The sequence below is a fragment of the Chrysemys picta genome, chromosome 1 (assembly GCF_011386835.1).
Source record: "Chrysemys picta bellii isolate R12L10 chromosome 1, ASM1138683v2, whole genome shotgun sequence".
NCBI classification, from domain to species: Eukaryota; Metazoa; Chordata; order Testudines; family Emydidae; genus Chrysemys; species Chrysemys picta.
This window is the reverse complement of record NC_088791.1, coordinates 91797881-91820190: the sequence shown is the minus strand read 5'-3', so window position 1 is coordinate 91820190 and position 22310 is coordinate 91797881. Positions and strand designations below refer to the sequence as shown.

General features: G+C 48.9%; 1 protein-coding gene and 1 non-coding gene across 14 annotated transcripts in view; both read left to right on the top strand.

Annotated features, from left to right (window-relative positions):
- Positions 1–18288, top strand: part of MEI1 (meiotic double-stranded break formation protein 1) — a 56059-nt gene extending 37771 nt beyond the window's left edge. For 3 of the 13 annotated variants that reach the window (XM_065563042.1, XM_065563038.1, XM_065563050.1), the window contains 9 exons: positions 1373–1483; positions 2107–2288; positions 5527–5608; positions 6566–6756; positions 7205–7286; positions 14992–15155; positions 15844–15975; positions 16407–16522; positions 18054–18288. In XM_065563042.1, coding sequence (XP_065419114.1) covers positions 1373–1483; positions 2107–2288; positions 5527–5608; positions 6566–6756; positions 7205–7286; positions 14992–15155; positions 15844–15975; positions 16407–16522; positions 18054–18099 — 1106 coding nt within the window. In that variant the 3' untranslated portion in view covers positions 18100–18288. Of the gene's footprint in view, positions 1–1372; positions 1484–2106; positions 2289–5526; positions 5609–6565; positions 6757–7204; positions 7287–10014; positions 10203–14886; positions 15156–15843; positions 15976–16406; positions 16523–18053 lie in introns of those variants that run through there. The other 10 variants (XM_065563045.1, XM_065563060.1, XR_010591784.1 and 7 more) reach the window with 9 other exon arrangements.
- Positions 18289–19121: 833 nt separating this feature from the next.
- On the top strand, positions 19122–19193 carry TRNAD-GUC (transfer RNA aspartic acid (anticodon GUC)). The gene has a single exon. It is a non-coding gene; the product is annotated as a tRNA-Asp (tRNA).
- Positions 19194–22310: the final 3117 nt, after the last annotated feature.

Sequence of the window (22310 nt, the reverse complement as noted above, 5' to 3'; positions counted from 1 at the left end):
AATCTCCCTCCCCCTTTCTCAGTTTATTCCAGTTCTCCCTCTGCAGACAAGGCAGAGAAGGGGAAGCCGCATGTAGGAAAATGAAATCAGATGGGCCTTTTCATGGCAGGCCTCAAAGATGTGCTTTGGGCTGCTGGAACATACCCTTTCACCTGTCTGTGCATGTGGGGACAGCAGATGGATGTGTCATGCAAGCTGCTCAGTGATCATAGACATTAGAGATGGAAAAGAGGTTACTAGATCATCTGCTCCCTCCTCTCCTATTCCCCACCAGGGCCAATGCAGGGATATTCTTTACAGTGTTCTTCAGGTGCTATCCTTTCAATGGAATAGCGCTGCCCGGGGGTGCTATTCCATTGAAAGATCCACATTTTGGTGCTTCCACTACTTTCCTTGTGACTATTCCACAGATTCTCAAGTAGCAGCTAACTAAAGAGGTCAGGAAGAAGCATCTCCTTTAGTCTGTCAGCTTTTCTGAGTAGGGGACTGTCTTTTTGTTATGTTTGTACTAACCTAGCATACTTGGGTTGGAGCCGCCAGGCTGTACTGCAACACAGGCAGTAAATGGGCAGGCAATTCATCATGGTGTTTCTTGCACTTTCCTCTGAAGTATCTGGTGCTGGCCTTTCTCTGAGACAGAATACAGGACTGGATGGACCATGGTGTTGGTCTGATATGGCAGTTATAATAATATATGGAGATATACCTATCTCATAGAGCTGGAAGGGACCCTGAAAGGTCATTGAGTCCAGCCCCCTGCCTTCACTAGCAGGACTAAGTACTGATTTTGCCCCAGATCCCTAAGTGACTCCCTTAAGGATTGAACTCACAACCCTGGGTTTAACAGGCCAATGCTCAAACCACTGAGCTATCCCTCCCCTCAGTTCTGTGCTTAGCCTTTCAGTCCTTGACCTTCTCCCAGGCCTTCTTGATAGACACCATCCCCAAATGTTTGATGTTATGAACAAACAATATACACACGTAACAGTTTATCTCCCAATCCATCACTATTGGGCCCCTCATCCTCCCATGCTCTCTGCCCCAACCCTTTGTTTTGCTGTTGTCATCCGTTGCTGCACTCTGTCTAGTATAGAACATAATCTCTTTGTTGCAGCGGCCAGTCAGTCTGTATGTGTTACGCACCATGCACACCTGGGATGCTGCATTAACTTGTACTCTTTGTTTAGCCAAATTATTGTGTTAGTTTTGTTAATTTTCCTCAATCCCTCCAGCCCATCCATCATTTTGTTGCTCTTATATGAATTCTCTCCAGTTAAATGTCATCTTTCTTGTAGTGAGCTGCTCAGAATTCTCTTTATATCAGATATTTTTGAGGGTGCTGTGTATTGATATATATTGTTCTGTCTTCCAGTCAGTAACCTCTGTGGGAAATGCAGACCAGGAGATGTTGAGCTGCTGCAGCCTTCCTTAAACTTCCTGTATTGGAGCCTTCACCAGACAACAACATGTAGTCAACAGAGAGGTGAAGTGAAATTGTGTCAAATGATGTGGGGTTGGATGATTTCACTGAATTAGTCTCATCGTGGTTGTAGCTGGGCTAACTAAGGTAATAAGGGCAATCAGTGACAACTGATCACCTCCATGGGGAAGTCAAGAAGGAGTTTTTTCCTTCCATTTACAGCATTATGCAGTTGGCCAGGTGCATTATGGGGTTGGGGCATGGTTTTTGTTTTTTGCCTCAGGGTTCAGGTATTGGCCACTGTGGAGCAGGGGACTAGCTTTGTTTTACTTGTTCGTACAACAGCTAGCTAGCACAATAGGGCCCTGATGCCTGAATGGGGCTTCCAGGCTCTACCCTAAATTAAATAATAATAGCAGAGAGAGGAAGATCAAGATGGCCACCGTACTATATTATTTTAACGCTGTTTATTCTATTAGCTGTATCAGAGATCACATCTGTGTGGCAGAAGGTGGAATGTCAGACTAGACTGACCACTGGTCTGAGGTGCTGTGCCCTGTGGGTTTTTTTGGTTGCCTCTTGAGTGTAGTGGCTTGCTTAAATCACTTGTGTCACATACATGCTGATTCCTTCTACGCCATCCCAGCAGACTCTTGAAGCCTGTTGTACCCTTTTCTCCTGCATAGTGGTGGCTGTACTGCTCTCTAGTGTGCCTTTGTTGGAGTTGCTCCAGAAGGTTTTGGAGCTCACCTGGATGTGGCCCTGTCGCTCTGGACCTGCTTTATCTTCATCCGAAGAGGCACTTCTCTGCTCTGCTTGGCTGTTGACTGCTTCCCTCTTAGTTCATCAGCATCGTTACAACTCTGAGGTTAGAACTTCTGTCAAGCCAGAACCCAAGCTGTGAGAGAACAGTCATCATGCTAAAATAAAATCCCGGTTCACAGGCAGAAATGATTCACATTGGCCTGGATTCTGCTGGCCTTTGCAGTTACTGCACTGTTCTGTGCAGGGGATTCCTAGTTCTGGTCTCCTGGTCTCCCAGCCTGGCAGAGGGCTAGGAATCCTATCAGGTGGTTAGCTAAGGCCTGGTCTACACTAAGGGGTGGGAATCTATCTAAATTAGGCAACTTCAGCTACATGAATAACATAGCTGAAGTCGACGTACTTAGACCTACTTACTGGGGTGTCTTCACTGTGGAAAGTCGATGGCTGATGCTCTCCCGTTGACTCTGCCTGCGCCTCTCGCCCTGGTGGAGTACCGGAGTCAATGGGAGAGTGCTCAGTGGTCGATTTATCGCGTCTAGACTAAATGCGAAAAATTGACACCCCTCCCCCAACCCCCCCGCTGGATCGATCGCTGCCCGTCGATCCAGCGGGTAATGTAGACAAGCCCTTAGATGTAAACCATTTGAGGGCTCAGGAGAAGGGTGGTGATCCTGGGGAAAAATCTCCAAACTCCCCTTTCCCCCAAAAAAGCTAAATTCTCTGTGAGAGAGTGATACATTTTAAAGGTGCTTTTCAGGAGGCTAACAACCATTCTGTAAATTATAAACCATTTTGTTGGTGCTCTCTATTGGACTTACAGGTAACTGTGAATGGAATATTCTCTAACACCAATGCAAGGGGGTGACCTTCCCCTCTAAATATATATGCCGGTGCCTCATACCATTCCTTGTGATAAAATGGAGTTAAAGCCTCAGGGGCATGAACTTAGGCTCTGATCCTGCAAACACTCACACAAATGCTGAAATTGACTCATGAGTAGTCCTATTGAAGTTAGCAGGGCTACTCATAGTCAGTGAAGTTACCCAAGTGTGTAAGCTTGTGCAGGATTGGGGCCTAAGTCTGTATGGCCAGGAAAGGATGCACAGTTTTTGGGCCTCCTTAATGGGTATGTAGCCCCTTGTAATTCCTTGCAGCACTGGACTTTACCATAGAAAGACTGATGTGTTTCTAACCTGTCCATTGGATATTTCTGTAACCTGCAAAAGGCTCAGCTTCTCAGGGCTTACAAACCTAACATCATGAGATACTGGGTGAGGAATAGAGGCCTTGAGACAAATCAGTCACAGTTTGTCGTCTCACGTACACTTTCTCCTCTGAAACACACTCTTCAAGGCTGTGATGTTGTGAAGGCTCTAGGGACTGTGTTATCCTGGTGACTACTAATGTTGTGCTGTGTCTTTCGGGATACCCAGGTTTGGTTTTCCCAGCCCAGATTGATCACTGGGATGTGAGCATTTACTGTCTTGTAAGCCTATCTCTTAAATTCAGCAGTACTTGACTGGAATGACAGCCTACACGGGTACTGCCACAGAGAGCTTTCTAGTATCAGTCAGAGGTAATTAGGTGGTGGACTTAGGAATGCCTCAGGGATCAGGCTGAGCAGTGAGACTCTTCAGTGGTATTTCTCTGGAAGTCCCATGAGTTTCTGAAGAATTTAAGCTTTCCTTAAAAATGGGGGGGAGGGATAGAGCCATTGTTGTTCTCTGGCTGCTTTCCACTGTTCCATTGCTGCTCATGCAGTACTTCTGGAGTGTCACAAAGCAGCCACATCTGGCCCAGAGCTTTTTGCCTTTATGGTTGTGAATGAGAGCTGATGCCATGCTGTCTCCCCAAGTCTGCAAATATTTAGATGGAAAGAACATCTTAGAAAAGTGTGAACTGCCCTCCATGGGGTGTTAATGAGTTTGCTTTATCTGCCAGCATCAGGTTTGGTCATTATCTCTTTTACTGCTGATCATTTAGTAGAAACAACTAGCTCAGGGGTGGGCAAATTATGGCCTGTGGGCCGGATCCGGCCAGTCAGGGCTTTGGATCCGTCCCGCAGGATTGCCATCCCTGTGGCGCCGCGGAGCCTGCACCACTGCTGGAAGTGGCCAGCACCAGGTCCCTGCAGCCCCCGGGGGGAGGGGGAGCAGAGGGCTCCATGCGCTGCCCTCGCCTGCAGGCACTGCCCCCTGCAGCTCCCATTGGCCAGGAACAAGGAACCATGGCCAATGGGAGCTTCGGGGGAAGTATCCACAGGCGAGGGCAGCACGCAAAGCCCTCTGTCTCCCACCCTTCCAGCGGCCACAGGGACGTGGTGCTGGCTGCTTCTGGGAGTGGCGCGGGGCCACAGCAGGCAGACAGGGCGCCTGTCTTTGCGCCACTGCTACCCCGGAGCTGCTCCAGTTAAGCAGCACCAGGCCAGAGCCTGCACCCCCCACCCCAACCCCCTGCATGACCCTCCTGCACCTCGCACCCCTCCTACACCCCAACCCCCTGCTGCACCCCTCCTGTACCTCAACCCCCTGCCCTGAGCCCCCTCTCTCACCCCGCACCCTCCTGCGTCCCAACCCCTTGTCCTGAGCCCCTTCCTGCACACACCCCCCCCTCCCACACCCCGCACTCCCTCCTGCACCCCAACTCCCTGCCCCAGCCCTACATTCATGGCCCTGCATGCAATTTCCCCACCCAGATGTGGCCCTCGGACCAAAAAGTTTGCCCACCCCTGAACTAGCTGTTTGGGGAAACCAGGCAGAGTGCAGGATAACAAGTGGAGCTTGGGCCCCAGTCATTCCTTCTCCAATCTGACCCCTGAAATCATGTCATCTTTACCTAGTAACATATTTCCAAGTGTTCAGTTATGGACACTGTCTAAAGAAATAATTGATTACAATCTATAGGTACCTTTGTGGGGAACAAATATTTTGATAATGGACTCTTCAGTCTATCAGGGGAATGGTCTTATATGATCCAGTGGCCGGAAGTTGAAGCTAGACAAATTGAGACTGGAAACAAGGCATACATTTTTAACAGTGAGTGTAATTAACCATTGGAACCACTTACCAAGGGCTGTGGTGGATTCTCCGTCACTGGTGATTTTTAAATCAAGACTGGCTGTTTTTCTAAAAGATCTGCTGTAGGAATTATTTTGGGGAAGTTCTATGGCCTGTGTTATACAGGAGGTCAGGCTAGATGAACAAAATGGTCCCTTCTGGCCTTGGAATCTATGAGAATTAAGAGCATTTAAGGGGACAGTCTTCCACCTGATAACCTGTTGATTCAACACCAGAGACAGGCTTTTATTCATTCTTCTTTCACCCGGTGTTTTATTCTCCTAGGTTCACCAGATGATCTCTCTGGATGTAGAAAAGGTCCTGAATGCAGTTATCTTCAGAAGGAAGAAGCCTGCACTGCTCTTAGGTATGCAGAGGCTGTCTAGGGTCATGTTCCTGCTGCCTGGGAACAATAACTGGCACTTGCCTAGTTCCACAACTGTTTAAAGTAGATCGGGAGAATGTTGGGAGAGAAGTTGAGACTATTCGAAGGCAAAAAGAACACAAATAAGAGTGACCGATGTACTGGAGGTGAACATGCAGGTGGGAGTTTGGCACCTTTGGTGCATTTATCTTTGTCCACATGGGTGGCGGGTATCATAGGCTGGGGGAGGCTGTGCCTCCCCAAACAGCCAGGCGTGGCCCCGCCCATGCTCCACCCACAGGTCCCCTCCTCCTGCGTCCCGCTCTGCGGCTCCCCCTGTGCAGTTGCCGTGCTGCCTGCCCTCCCGGCGCTCTGGGGCTGGGGGAACTAGGGCCGCGCCGCCCATCCTCCTGGACTCTGGTCCTGAGGGCACTAGCTTGGGGCAGGGGCTGGCGGCTCTCGTGGGGGAGGGGGTGCAGAAGGGGCGTGGCCTCAGGTGGAGGGGGCAGGGCTGGGGGCTAGCCTCCCCCAGCCGATGGTTCACATGCCGCCCATGTTTGTCCACTACAGATTTGGGGTACTTGAGGCAAAGGTAAAATGAGTTTGGTGGTGTTCATCCCTGGTGGATATTTTTTCATTTCTTGAAACTACCATAGAGTTAGGTAACAGGGCTTGAAACTGAGCAAGAGTTGGAATAACAAGTGAGGTGGTGCTGCAGGGCCGGGTGTGTGGAGACTTAGTTTAGTGGCATTCATGCCTGCAGACACTAGCCAGTGCAATCTCCCTTTAATAGGTCCTGAAAATAAATCCACCCAACTTTTCCTTCTCTCCTCTGTCAGGCTTTGCTCTGGGCATTCATGTGCAGGGTTGGGTTCCTTGGTGCTGAATGGTTTTGGTTTCATGGGGTTGGGGTGGGGAAGGGAAATGCTGTGTTGTAATAACAAGTAGTTGTGTGTGCAGTCAGTATCCTTCAGTTTCTGCGAGCCATCCTCAGACAGAACTTCTCTTCCTCGCTGCTGGTGCTCGTAGTCCAGCCTACAGCCCAAAGCAGGATGGAGCCATCATTGTCAGAGGACGATGCCTCCCTGTATCCACTGGCCACGTGGCAGGTGCTCTCGCTTGTTGTCAGTCTGCAGAACCTTCTGGTCCAGGTACATTTACAGACATAAATAAACACAGATTAGTCTGAGGAAAAACACCTCAAATAACATGGCCCAAGGGAATTTCTCCCCTTCTTCACCCCTTACAGAATGATAGAAATTTGATCTGTAAGGAAGCATTAGACCATATTCTCCCACCACAGCCAGTGCAGGGCTGTTATATACGGTATATCCTCCAGGACTTTGACCAGTCCAGCATGCTTTCACCATTTCCCTTGGGACACTGTTCCTCAGTCTTATAATTTCTGAACCAAGTTCTGGCCTCATATGACTTTATGGTGAACTGAGTACAGAGCTGGCTTTGTAAGTGCATTGTATATTGCATGCCCTGAGGACGATGAAAAGTGTAATTTGCCTAAGCTACACCTTTTGCACCTCCTGTCTCTTGAATTTTCCTCTCTCAACAACATCGCCCTCATTCTTTTCTCTGTGTTTTCAGAAAGACCTATTGCTGTCTCAGACTGTTGTTGCCTGCCTGGAGGTCTTGATGGAGTACCTGCATAAGAGGAACCAGGGCATCGGTAAACCTGCCCAGTCCTTGCTCATTTGGGCCTCAATCCTACTGAGCCTTCTGGCCCTGATCCAACAAGCACATGTCTGACGTCAAGCCCATGGCTACAGTCCCATTGAAATCAAAGGAACTACTTGTGTGTCTAAAGTTAATCACGTGCTTCAGTGCATTGTTGGATTGAGGCCAGAACACCCAGGCCTGTGCAGAATCGAACCCTTGCTGTGGTCACGAATCCATCCCATGGTTGGTTTTCAAAAGAACAAAAATCACACTCCCCATCCTCATGTCTGCTATGATTGAAAAGACTAGATAGCTTGGGAATGGGATTCAGAACCTTTCACCTGCTGGTCATTTGTTCCACTCCTTGAGGCCAGAACAACTAGGTGACTGAGGGGCCGAGAATGGATATGGAACCTTTTACCTGTAGGTTGTCAGTTGGACTTTGGTCCCAGGTTAGGGGCACAGGGGAATGGGATATGGAAATGGTGGCATTCCCAGAGACCAAGAGTTCAACACAGAATTTGAACTCAAGAACCCCATGTCTCAGTGTGCTCTGCTGGCGTGCAGAAGATTTCTTACAGTGGAGCCAGTGGAATAGAAGGTTTCCCTTAGTTCCAGCCTCCTGAATCAAGGCAGTGGGCTCTGTCTTCAGTCTTGAAACAGAAAAGTTCCCTGCTCCATGACCCATTCGAATCAGTCACAGAGGGTACGTCTACCCAGCAAGGAGGAGCCCACAGCAGTAAATCTCAGACCTTGGTGTAACACACTGCTGGGGACAACCAGAGCTGTGAGTCACTGCGTTACCTCTCTGACTCAACAAAAGTGAGCTTTGCTGGAGGTTAGATTATGTCAGCTTCCTGCCCCACCAATCTGTCTTCCTGACCAGCAAACTCCTCAAGGCTCTCCCAGTCCAAACCTTGCCTCGCAAGTAATGATCAGTGAACTCCAGCCACCCAGCTCCTCAAAGTGACGTTTCTCTGCAGTGCACAGCAGCTATCACTGTACATTCACCAAGGATATTAAGTTTGCTGCTCTGTTAAATAGTCAGTACATTACATCTTAATTTAACTGGGGTAAACACATCCTTTCTTCTACCACAGCACTGAATGGGTTTATAGTAAAACAAGTTTATTAAACAAAAGTTATGGTTAAGTCAGACCAAGTAAAAGGCATAAAGGTAGAAATGGTTACAAGCAAATAAAAGTGAAAACAGGCCTCTAAAAGACTAAAACTTAATCTAGCAGGATACAGTCTTTGTTCAAGGTAGTCTCTCTCCCCCACAGTTGTCTTTCCAGCTTTTTCTGGCAGGATCCAGTTGGTTCCTTTGTCTCCTAAGGTGAAGGATATGGAATCTTTCTATGTTCCCTATAGCCTCAAGGGGATTGTGTTTGTCTTACAAGTCAGGAAGGCCTCTTGGCGATTCAGTCTCCTGTCTTTCTGTGGGATGCAGGAGCCATCTTAATTCTCTGTCTCTTGAGTTCATGATCAGGATAACCCCCATTGGTTTAACTTGATAGCTTTGTTTATTGCTAATATCTAAATTGAGGTAAACCCACATTCCTTTGTCTAGGACAGACCTGTTTATTACCTTTCCCTGGGGTAGGCTGTCTGGTCTTAATCATGTTAGAGAGAATTCATAACTTCACATAGAACATTAATTCATGCATTTTACAGTGATAGTAATAACCAGCATGTTGTTAGCTTTCATATGATGCCTTACACAATATCTTTGGATAAATATCATGATGACAGTTTTGGGGGTAGTGAGTTAAATCATAGAATATCAGGGTTAGAAGGGACCTCAGGAGGTTATCTAGTCCAATCCCCTGCTCAAAGCAGGACCAATCCCCAGACAGATTTTTTCCCCAGATCCCTAAATGGCCCCTTCAAGGATTGAGCTCACCTCCCTGGGTTCAGCAGGCCAATGCTCAAACCACTGAGCTATCCCTCCCACCAGAATTGGTTGTGTCTGATGAGAGACAATGTACCCTATGTCAGTGGGCATTAAGGGCTGTTCGGGTCACTCCTAGATCTACAGATTCCGGCTTGCGGGGCTCTCACTACAGCGCTAAACATAATTTTGTAGACCCTAGGCGTCAGGCTGGAGCTGAGGATCTGAAGCCCACTGCCATCCCTAGGCTTCAGAGCCCAAGCTCCACCTTGAGCTGCAACTTCAAAGCAGGCTACACAGCTGTTTTTAGAGCACTAACCCTTGGCTAGGAGGCTTGCTTAGATCCATTCATAGATTCCAAAGGCAAAAGGGACCTTTGTGATCATCTAGTCTGACCTCCTGTATAACCCAGGCCAGGGAATTATTTTGGGGACGTTCTTAGAGCAGATATTTTTGAAAAATACCAATCTTGATTTACAAATCATCTATGATGGAGAATCAACCATGATCCTTGTTAAATTGTTCCAATGGTTAATTACCCTCACTGTTAAAAATTTACACCTAATTTCCAGTCTGAATTTGTCTAGCTTCAACTTCTAGCCATTGGATCATGTTACACATTTCTCTGCTAGATTGAAGACCCCATTATTAACTATTAGTTCCCCCCTGTAGATAGTTGCAGACTATGATCACGTCACCCCTTAACCTTCTCTTTGTTAAGATAAATAGATTGAACTCCTTGAGTCTATCGCTATAAGGTATGTCTTCTAATCCTTTAATCATTCTCTTGTCTTTTCTCTGAACTCTCTCCAATTTATCAACATCCTTCTTGAATGGTGGGCACCAGAACTGGACACAGTATTCCAGCAGCAGTCGCACCAGTGCCAAACAGAGGTAAAATAACCTCTCTACTCTACTGTACTCTACTCACTCAAGATTCACCTGTTTATGCATCCAAGAATCACATTGGCCCTTTTGGCCACAGCATCACTGGGAACTGACATTCAGGTGATTAACCACCACAACCCCCAAATCTTTTTCAGAGTCTCTGCTTCTCAGGATAGAGTCCCCCATCATGTCGATATAGCCTACATTTTTTGTTACTAGAGGTATACATTTACACTTAGCCATATTAAAATGCGTATTAAAATGGTTTGCTTGCACCCAGTTTACCAAGCAATCCAGATCACTCTGGATCAGTGACCTGTCCTCTTCATTATTTATCACTCCCCCAATTTTTGTGTCATCTGCAAACTTTATCAGTGATGAGTTTGTTTTCTTCCAGGTCAATGATAAAAATATTAAATAGCCTAGGGCCAAGAAACCATCCCTGCAGAACCCCGCTGGAAACACGTCTACTTGATGACGATCCCCCATTCAGTGGCGTAGCCAGGATCTAAGAGCAGGGGGAGCAAACATAAAAAGGGCGCACCCCCTTGGCTCCTCCTCTGGCCACGCCCCCCTTGGCTCCTCCGGCCACTCAGTGCGCCCCCGCCCTTGGCTGGCTCCTCCGGCCGCGCTGCCCCTCACCCCATTGGCTGCTGGCCATGCTGTGCGGGCCGCCCTGCTGCAGGGAGCGCGGCTTGGGCGCCCGGGGACGGCTCCACAAGGCGGGGTGGCAGGGGGTTCCGCAGCAGGCTGGGACCAGCAGGGCTCGCTCGCAGAGGTGTCGGGGCTCGCCCCAAGCGGGGCTGTTCTCCCGTCCCCTGGGCAGGCTGGGAGCCCGGTGCCGAGCCCGCGGTAACGCTCCCTCCCGCTGGCGCCCAGCGCCATGGCCGCACATCCCCCCAAACTTTGCCTCGGGCCGGGCACAGAGACGCAGCTGGCTCCCAGCCCGCCACCCGCGCCCTGAGTCCCACGGCCCCGCCGCGCCTGGGCGGGAGCTGGCGGCCACTCTCCGCTCCCCTTCCCATGCGGCGGCCAGCATGGACGGGCCCCTGAACCTCTCCACCACTCTGTGGGCAGCAGCAGCCAACCGGAGCGGCGGTGGCCCTGCCTGGCCGGGCCCCGCTGTCGGTGTTCAGCGTGCTGCTGCTTACCCTGCTGGCGCTGCTGGCGGCCGCTGCCTTCCTGTGGAACGGGATGATGCTGGCCGCCATCCTGCAGGTGTGCACCTTCCACCGCGTGGGCCGTCTAGTGCTGTCCTCCACCCCGCTCCTCCGGCCGCGTTGTGCAGCCCGCCTTGCTGCGCCTTCCTCCTCCGGCTGCGGCTGCTAGCCGCGCTGCGGGCCGCCCTGTTGCGCCCTCCCTGCCCCCTTCTCCCGCTCCAGGGGCAGCCGAGTGCCCCCTCCCCTCCCCTCTCTCCTCCTCTGCTCTGCCCCCTCCCCCGCTGCGGGTGCACTGAGCCAGGACGTTCTCAGTGGGGCGGCCGGCAGCACTGAGTCTGAGCCCAGCCAAAACGGAGCCTTTCCCTCCCAAGGCTGCTGCGAAGGCACCCAGCCTCCTCCCCCATCACCACTTCTCCCCTGGCCGCTGGCCCCCCTATCGCCGGGCAGCATGCACCCAGCCCAGCCCTGCTGCCGCGCATGCCCCGGCCCGGCCCGAGCGCTCCGGACCTGAATGGGCCCAGCAGTGCAGGCGCGCGCAGCCCGTCTCCGCTCTTTACCTGGCCGCCTGGCGTGCTCTTCCAGACGCGCCCGCAGCCCCCCCTTCCATGGCTCCTCCGGCCATGCTGCCCTTCAGAGAGGAGCAGGCTCCGCCCGCTGGCACTATATAAGGTAACTCCTAAGACGCCGCTTTTGAAAAATATAGTTAAAAAAACTCCTTCTTATTGACCTTCTCTCTGGTGGCTACAGATTTCTCCTTGTGTCCCTTTGTTTCCCTTATCAGTTTTCTACACTTCCTAACTTTTGACTTATATTCATTGCTATCAAGCTATCAAGTTCCCCTTATAGCTGCTTTCACTTCCCCTCTAAACCAGGTTCATTTTTAACCAGCACTGGCTTCTTCCTCAATTGTGGCTTTTTAGGCATCTATAGTAAGGTGTTCTTAAATGATTCCCAATTATCATTCAAATTTTTCTTATTAAATTCTTCCTTCCAGCTGGTTTGGCTCGTAAGTGCTTTGTGAAATTGGCCCTAATAAAGCACCAAGTATATATATTACTGGTCTGGACTTAATGCTGCTTTCCCATTATAAATGCGATTAATTCATGGTCACTTGTACCTAAGCTACCATTAATTTTTAGTTCTGTGATTTAGTTCTGCTTCTGTGGGCTGTGTAAACATACCTAGAGAGAGAACACCAAAGAATGAATGAACATCAAACAAAAGGGTAATTGTTGGCAGGGAGGAAACTAGTAAATGAAAATGTGATGTTACAGATGAATGCCACTCGATAGCCCAAGTTTGTCTCTGATAAAGTCCCCATAGAACAAAAGAGAGAGCAGATTAGTAGGAGGTTCCACTGATTCAATATTAAACAGATCACATGCTGTTTCAGCATTTCAGCAGCAGTATAATATATCACAAACTGTGGAGTTTGGAGTATCCTAGTTTGGAATCCTAAGAAAAGGGGAAACAGTATGGATCTGTTTTTATGGCCGTAGTGCCCAGAACCCTAGGTCAGGATTGGGGTCCCATTGTGCTGGGTGCTATAGAAATACACAGGAAGATATGCTCTCTACCCAGGTAAGAGCTTACAACGTAAGAAGGTGAATGACCTACAAAAGGTGGGGAGACAACCAAATGGGTACCGTTTTTCTATACACTCTCAGCTTGTTTACACACCCAGTTGCACCGGTTTGATTTAAGGTATGATTTTAAACCGATTTAGCTAAAACTGGTACAGAAGGCTATGTGGATGCTCCTTTTGGTCTGAACCAGGCTTATTTAGCTTAAAGGCAGATTAGGAAGGTGCTTAAGCAAAACTGAAATAAGCCACTCAAACTGAAATGGGAGTGTCCACAAGGGTTTTAGTCAATTTAGCTAAACTAGTTTTATTAAACCCTTACAAACTTTTGTGTAGACAAGGTCTACTCCTTTGGGAATTCTGCACCAAAAAAATAAAAATTCTGCACACAATATTTGAAAATTCTGCAAAAATTTGTATATTTTGTTTGTCAAAATAACACAATATAATCATGCCAGTTACAATTATTTTGGTAATTTATTTCAAAATATCTGTCAGCAAGTATGTCTGTAACAATACAGACCAAAAAAAAAAAAGATTCTGGTAATTTTTTTTTGACAGATTCCTTACGAGGCATATTAAGACAGAACTTTGTGTTATTTATTTAAATTACAATACAGAACTGTATTTCTTGCATTTGTCAGAAGCAGTGCAAAGGCTTGGGGGATTTGGGGTAATGGAGGAGCTGAGGGAGAGAGAAGGAGCCTAGGAGTGAACCACGAGGGTGTTGGGTGTGGGTGGGAGGTTTTTCTTTGGGGGTGGGGATTGTTATGGTGTTGGGAAGCCTCCCCCATGCAGACCCTGGCTGACCCTAAACCTCTCCTATTCAATCAGGCACTTCTGCTCCTGTCCCCGCATCCCACATCCCCATGGGTCTCTGCAGCCCCCCACCCCGTCCCCAGGCTCAACGCTGTCACCCCACTAGCTCCTGAACCCATGCTCCAGTCTGTCCCCCCCCCCAGCCATTCTGAACCCGTCTGTGACCCCCCAGCAGCCCTGTGTGCCCCACTCTGTCCTAACCTGGCTCTGCAGGCTGGGTGCTGTGATGAACTTCTACTCCTGGGAGAATTATGCAGAAATGGGCATAGAATTTTGTATTTTCCCACATAAAATATATTTTGCCTAAGAAGTGCTGCAGTTCCGCCTTTTGCCCACCAGAGGCCGCTGTGGCGCTAGTACAGCTGGCATGAACGCAGCTGGCTGTTCTGGTACCACAGCGACCTCTGATGAGCAAAAGGTGGAACTGTAGCACTTAGGCAAAATGATTTTTATGCGGGAAAATACAAAATTATGCAAGACAGATGAATTCTGTGCATCCACACATGCGCAGAATTCCCCCAGGAGTAAAGGCCTAAATGTACATACTGAGCTCTTGTTTTCATTACTAAATGCCCTTCAAATCTAGCTGACTGCCCCATATCCTATCCTTAATTAGTTGGCCTAATCACTGTGGGCATCACAAAAGAAATGGGCCTTGCAGAAGAATTTGAAAGAGGAGAAGATAGTGGCCCTTTGGATGAGGCTGGGGAGAGACTTCCAGAGGTAGAGGCAGTGTGGAAGAAGGCATGAAGATGGCTGTGGGTGAAGTGGGCAGACAAGGCTAGTATAAGTTGCAGAGCAGAGGGGAAGGGGTAAGAGGATTTCTCCATGATAATATAATGGGGTGTAATTATTTATAGGTGTACAATATTAACACACGGCCATATATAGGTGATGATAATATCTCTCACAGTGAGAGCAGAACCTAGATTTCCCTTGTAGTTCCGGGCTAGGGATAGCCCCCTCCTCTTTCTGAAAAGTGCCCCTGGAGATCTGTTTAACCATTGCTTGTACATATGCCAGAGATGGGGAGAAGGCAACTGGGTTTACTATCTCAAGACGATTGGCTCATCTGATACTGCAGCCCCCACTCCCAGTACTTCAGTGTTTGAATTAGATATGAGCTCAAGTCCTGGTGTGAGGCCCCAAACCAGAAAGCAGTGGTTGAAGAAGAGGCTACACCTTTGGCCTCCTAGCTGATAAACCCTCCCCTGATGAAGGGATATAAAACAAATACCACTTTTGTCTCCTGTGGCTTGGTGTCTCGCAGGAAGAACAGAAGGATTTGGCATGAAGGACTCCTCTTACCTAAGAGCACCCTGCCACTGCGGTTTTTAAAACCACCTGTGATGGATTTCTCTTCTTGCCCCTCCAGCACTCCATGTCGTCTCACAGCCCTGGAATCGACTCCTGCTTTTCACACTACTGGATGGCGGCGAGAACTCCTTCCTTCGTCCAGAAATTCTCAGGCTGATGACTTTGGTGAGCAGGGGAGGAATAGACAGTTCTGCGAATCGATTGTGTATTAGTACAATGCAGGTGTGTACGTTATTGGATGGTACATCATAAGTTTACCTCCCAACATGCACACTTCCATTGCTTTCACTCTGTAACTGTATTCTTGACCCATAATTGGACAACAAACTAATAATCTTGAAGTGCAGAAGGGAAGTCCCCTATACATTTTGACCTTTAGGTGGATACACCCTGTTCTTCCTCTGTGTAACATTCCCATGATACGTGGGGACGGGGAGAGAAAAGAGAATATGTGGTTTTCTTTACTTTGCTGCATTGTTGAAGCACTGGTCTCACATGTCAAATATGTGTGAAGATATTGTTGAACGAAAGATGATGGCAGCTGATCTAAGACTCTGCCCTTCCCTACCTGAGGTCTTGCCTGCACAAGAAAGTTGCATTGGTTTAACTTCAGTTTCAACTGATTTAGTTAAACCGGTGCAAACCCCTGTGTGGATACTCTTATTTCAATTTAAGGATGGCTTATTTTGGTTAGGCTTCAACTGATTCTTAATTGACTAAAGCTAAACTGAATTAAGCCTGATTTAAATCATAAGTAGAGTGTTTGCACAGCTTTTTGCATCGGTTTGACTAAATTGGATTAAAATCTCACCTTTGGTTAAGTGCAGCTTCCTTGTGTAGCTGTAGATGAGTCACCGCTGGAATCAGTGTGACTTCTGTTATTAAATGCCCCTTTTTCCTGTTGGTCAAGTTTGTGAGATACCGGAGCAGCAATATTATTTCTCAAAGTGAAATTAGCCAGATACTCCAAGAAGCAGCAAAAGCCAAGTTAGCAGAGCTTCCTGGTGCCACATCCCACGCTCTACGCCTCTTTCTACTTCAGGTAAGAGTGCTGGCAAGGCCCAGGAGGAAAAGGGAAATGGGGGCATGTGGGAAGAGGTTATAAGAAGGGGATCCTGCAAACAATCTCTTCTGTTTTTGCCATGAGACTTGGGAAACGCTTCGGGTTCTGTGAGGTAGAAGATAATGGGGTGGGGAGGATCCTGCAGATGATCAGCTTGGCTGTTTGTGTCTGGTGCAGTCAGGGAGGTACTGTGGAACACGAAAGCAAAACGTTTCGAGCAGTGCCCAGATTGTTTCGTTTATGTTCCTATGAGCCCCTCTGCCTATTGAATCTCAAGCTTTGTAATAAGAAGAGCGTGGGGTTCATTGCCATGGATGGGAGAGTGGGGGAAGTAAGGGATGGAGATGTGAAGGAACAAACAAGTTAGTTGCCCTTTGGTCTGGAAATCATCCCTTTCCTTTGGTATTCAGCTTCAGAATGGGAGTTGTGAGAGGGAGCCAGCCCAGGAAGGGACCATTCAGACCTTGCTGGAGAGCCTCCAAGCCAGGACCCGGATCCGGACCCATCTAAGCCCACAGGACATGGTGTATCCTTTTGCAAGACACACATCCTTGGTAAATGACATTGCTAACCAAGGCGTAGCAGTTGGACTAGGGGTGATATTTAATTTGTTGCTCCATGCCATCTTCCAGCTAAGACTGAATGAGAGTAAGACTGTATTCAGTACATCTCCACTTGTTGCAGATGCCAGGACCCTCATGCCAAGAACTGGCCATGGGCATCGTGTGGTGAAAAAAATCCTAATTGTGCAGAAAAGGTATTAATGATACTTAGCCCCTCGCTACCTGTGCTGGGAACGGTGTCCTGGTGGGATGATGCTTGTCCATCAGAGACAGCTTGAGGAGTGAGCACAGGACTTGGAGCCAGGAACATCTGATCATGGCCCCGTCACTGACTCCTCCCTAGGATGAGTGATTCACTTAACTTCTCTGTCTGCCTGAGTTTTCCCATCTGTTAACTGGTGCTGCTACTCATTTTTCCTTCCTCACAGGGTGACATGGAGATAACTGGATGCTTGTAAAGCACTTTGAAAACAACCACCATTATGCAAGGACTAGGTATTATTGTTAGCCCTTGTTAAAAGGGCAGGCATGTCTTGTAGCATTGTCAAGTATCTCCCCCACCCAGCCTGGGCTAGAAGCAGAGTTGATGGGCACTGCTTGCAATTACAACTAGCTCTTCTCAACCAGAAGGGTCATTTAGCCCAAAGTTGCCATTGTTGGGGGTTGGGAAATAAATGAGGGAGCCTAGAGTATATGCCTAATTAAGTGGCTACTTCTCTCAAAAATTAGCTGCTTTAGCCTGCCTGGCTTCTTTGCACTGCATTGTCTCAGCCCCAGACACTGTCTCTTTTCTTGTGCCTGTGCAGGGGACTCTGTCCAAAGTGCTGCTGAAGCTAATGCTGTTGCGAGCCACCTGTAGTGCAGTGACTGTGAGGCATCTCTGTTGCTTCTGACAGTCACATGGGAGTCACCCCTTAACGATCTATCTTTTAAGTAAAACCCCCATTGGGTGGCTGGCGCCACCCTCAGGATTCCTGCCAGAGTGGTTTCACCATCATCCCATGTTGGGAGCAGAGGTTTGCTCCAGAACAAAAGTTCTCAACCTGCACGTATTGATCCCATTCCCCGTGAGGTTCCCTGCAATTGTCTTTTTTGCAGGTAGAGGGGGTAGCACCCTGAGCCATCTCCCTTATTCCTTGCCTCTGGGCTGTTGCAACTGGTCTTGCCATGCGAGGGAGGCCCATAAAGCCTTGCACTGTTTTTTACAAAGGATTAAGGATGCATCTGAATAGGAATGGTGATGAATGACTGCATGTGAGGGTCACCATATGGAAGAGTGAGAATCCTCTAGTTGAAAGCCAGGTTTTTAAGTTTAACATGGTCTGGAAAGCCGTTCCGCTCCCCACAGCCAGAACCCAGTTTTAGGGAAAGGACAGTGTAGTAGCTTCTCAGCAACATGTGTTGAGCACTGCCCAAACAGGAAATGACAACAGCGAGTTGGGTTTTCCTGGCTTGTCCTTCCCTTTGGTTTTCCATTCATGCCATTAACATCAGATGCCTGGGAGGAGTGGCAGTGTCTCTCTCGCACATTGCAGACTGAAACAAGAGGAGGGAGCACGTGGAGCAGAGAAATAAGAAATGGACAGAGAAAAAAAACATTCCTACCCTTTTTCCCAGACAGTGGCTTAGAGAGGAGCAATAACAGAAATGGTTGGTAGCTGGTTTTCAAAAGTTATGTGTTTACTGTTGTTGAAAAGCAGTCACAAAATAAAATCTTTCATTCCCTCTTTTTTCTATTCATTTGTTAGAAATGGCTTGGCTGAAACCTGCCCTTCAGGTCAGACTTGCATTCATTGGGAGCACACCACAGCACTTCCCAGGTGGTATGTGTGGGGGGAGGGGGTGTCTCAGCCTGTAGCAACACTTAAAATAGATTGAAACAGAAGGGGGAGCTCTCAGCACACTAACCAGCAAGGAGCATGAGCGCTGCTTACCTAAGCCAGAGCATGGCAGCTCCTCTCTCCTTATAGTGGAGATGGGGGATCTGTGTCACAAACAGACACAGGTAACCCCTTTACATTAACCCTGGCTCTGCAGCCTCCTCTCAGAGCCCCTTCCTTCCACTTGACAGACTTGTAGATGCAATGAAATAAATTCCCTACTTCTCTATATTAGACTCACTTCTCCAGAACTGTGGTAGCATCTGAATGTGTCATGGATCATCACTCTCATTATCACGAGCCTCCAGCTACTCCTGCTGGCCACAGCCAAACCTTTTATATTAATTGCTTGTTCCTGAAACACCTCCAGTGGTATACCATCCATTTTCTTTCCCATTCAAATGCCCTCTTCTCATCCTCAAACACGTTTACAACTGTCGGTGAGGGAAAGGTCCCAGGCAGGTGTTGTGGGAGGAGCTGTGTAGCCCCCAAAGGGGGCCTGCTGGGCAAGCGGATGTAAGGAGGGAGAGGGCGTTTCCCAGGGCTGTTGCTGCAGCCAACCAAAGCCTTTAGGAAGGAGAAGAGAGCAAGCGGTGTTGTTGCCCGCTAGGGCCAACGGTGTGGTGTCCACTGGCCATAGGTGGTCTCCCGCAGCTTCATGCAGTGCGCAGCCCAGCCCCTTTCCTCGTTAGTATAGTGGGGAGTATCCCCGCCTGTCACGCGGGAGACCAGGGTTCGATTCCCTGACGGGGAGAGAGCACTACCTTTTGAATGGGGAGAAAGAAATGCCTTGCCCAGCCAGCACATTCCTCATCTCCTCCTTGTATAGCGACTTCTGCTCACACTTCCCGTCCCGGTGCTGATTTTCACCTCCAGAGAGACAATTAGCCCACAAGGCCACCCCTGCCCTAGCGAAAGCCTCTACATTGCCTCCGGCCACTGGGCCCAGCTTCAAGACCTGCACGTCGGGGCACGCTTCATAGTCGCAAAGGGAAATACTGTGGCCAAGGGCATGAGGACAATCGCCTGGCCTAACGGGGTGGCAGCTGGTCAAGGGGCAAGGAAGAGAGAAAAGCGGACAGGCAGCAGGCTGGCCTCCTGTCTTTTTTCCTTTTGTTACGATTTTAACTGTGACAGTCATGGGGAGACTTGAGAAATCATAGAATAGAATAGAATCATAGAATATCAGAGTTGGAAGGGACCTCAGGAGGTCATCTAGTCCAACCCCCTGCTCAAAGCAGGACCAATTCCCAACTAAATCATCCCAGCCAGGGCTTTGTCAAGCCTGACCTTAAAAACCTCTAAGGAAGGAGATTCCACCACCTCCCTAGATAACCCATTCCAGTGCTTCACCACCCTCCTAGTGAAAAAGTTTTTCCTAATATCCAACCTAAACCTCCCCCACTGCAACTTGAGACCATTACTCCTTGTTCTGTCGTCTGCTACCACTGAGAACAGTCTAGATCCATCCTCTTTGGAACCCCCTTTCAGGTAGTTGAAAGCAGCTATCAAATCCCCCCTCATTCTTCTCTTCTGCAGACTAAACAATCCCAGTTCCCTCAGCCTCTCCTCATAAGTCATGTGCTCCAGCCCCCTAATCATTTTTGTTGCCCTCCGCTGGACTCTTTCCAATTTTTCCACATCCTTCTTGTAGTGTGGGGCCCAAAACTGGACGCAGTACTCCAGATGAGGCCTCACCAATGTCGAATAGAGGGGAATGATCACGTCCCTCGATCTGCTGGCAACGCCCCTACTTATACAGCCCAAAATGCCGTTAGCCTTCTTGGCAACAAGAGCACACTGTTGACTCATATCCAGCTTCTCATCCACTGTAACCCCTAGATCCTTTTCTGCATAACTGCTTCCTAGCCATTTGATCCCTAGTCTGTAACAGTGAATGGGATTCTTCCGTCCTAAGTGTAGGACTCTGCACTTGTACTTGTTGAACCTCATCAGATTTCTTTTGGTCCAATCCTCTAATTTGTCTAGGTCCCTCTGTATCCTACCCCTACCCTCCAGCATATCTACCAATCCTCCCAGTTTAGTGTCATCTGCAAACTTGCTGAAAGTGCAGTGCACGCCATCCTCCAAATCATTAATGAAGATATTGAACAAAACCGGCCCCAGGACTGACCCTTGGGGCACTCCGCTTGAAACCGGCTGCCAACTACACATGGAGCCATTGATCACTACCCGTTGAGCCTGACAATCTAGCCAGCTTTCTATCCACCTTATAGTCCATTCATCCAGCCCATACTTCTTTAACTTGCCGGTAAGAATACTGTGAGAGACCGTATCAAAAGCTTTGCTAAAATCAAGGAATAACACATCCACTGCTTTCCTCTCATCCACAGACCCAGTTATCTCCTCATAGAAGGCAATTAAGTTAGTCAGGCATGACTTGCCCTTGGTGAATCCATGCTGACTGTTCGTGATCACTTTCTTCTCCTCTTAAGTGCTTCAGAATTGATTCCTTGAGGACCTGCTCCATGATTTTTCCAGGGACTGAGGTGAGGCTGACTGGCCTGTAGTTCCCCGGATCCTCCTTCTTCCCTTTTTTAAAGATGGGCACTATATTAGCCTTTTTCCAGTCATCCGGGACCTCCCCCGATCGCCAAATAGCTGTGGCCATAGGTGAGGTCAGTGGCTGCCCCAAGAGCACAGAAGTGGGCTGTTCCCACTCGGCTGCAGTGTCACCCAGCGGCTGGCCGTGATCATCTAGTGGTCAGTAATCTGCACTGTGGCCGCAGCAACCTGCCTTTGAATGCGAGTGGCGTCTTTGTTTTTGGTGGGGGATCTCCTGATGCATGCCCAGTGGCTCAGCCCGATTGCGTCCATTTGCAAAGAGAGCCAGCAGCTGGTGCCTAGTTTCCGCTTGGTAAAGGAACGTCAATGAGGTAAATCCATCAGAAAAAGAGTAACGGGGATGAGTAGCGGGAAGTTTTCCTGGGCGCCAATGTCCGGAAGCAGCGTATTCCATCCTGGAAAGGGCTGAGTTTGGAATGTGCGGCCACTGCGCGTTGAAGGGAAGGATCTTGCGGGCCTGAGAAGCTACAGCCCTCAACAGGGGCTTCTAAAGCCAAAGGAAGCTTGGGTGAGTTTGTGATGGCGTGAGTTTGAGGAGTGTGTGAAGTGTGGAAGGGGGAGGGTGGAATGAAAGGGTTGTGAGAGGAAGAAGGTGCTGAGCAGCCCGTTGGTGACGGAAAGGTCCCAGGCAGGTGTTGTGGAAGGAGCTGTGTAGCCCCCACATGTGGCTTGTTGAGAGACTTTTCCCTGCAGCGGGATGGGGTCTAGAGATGGGAGGTGCATCATGGCTGTTGCTGTCCTGGGGTACCCGTGGGCAGGCCGGGGTGGCTCCAAGCTTCAGCTGGTCCTGGTCTCCTCTGGTCGTGGGCAGGGGGGCTTTTGATCCTCCAGCCAGTGTTGGGCTCCTCTGGCCAAGAGGGGGGTGCTTGGAACTCCTCCAGGCAGAAGGGGACTTGTGGTCCTGGCCGTGGGGAAGGGAAGGGGGCTTGGGAGTTCTGCTGTGGAAGGGGAGGTGCAGGTGGAATAGGCAGAGCCGGGGCTAGCCTCCCCTAAGGTGGGCTCCACCTCCCGCCTATGGTGCTCCTCTTCTCTCACTTTCCTTCTTATCTCTCTGTAAAATAGAACTATCTCCAGACTCACCTCTTCCGTGGTGACCTCACCCAGTAACCCAACAAGCACTTTTTCCCAATCATGGTCCTTAATATTGGTGGCCCATTAGCTCTTTTCTCGCTGACTCTCAAGTACCTACCTAGCCCTTCTTTTTGTAATATATCCAGAGCCATAACTTTTCTAGGTTGGGAGATATTAGTGTGACTGTGGCATTATATTACATATATACTGTGCT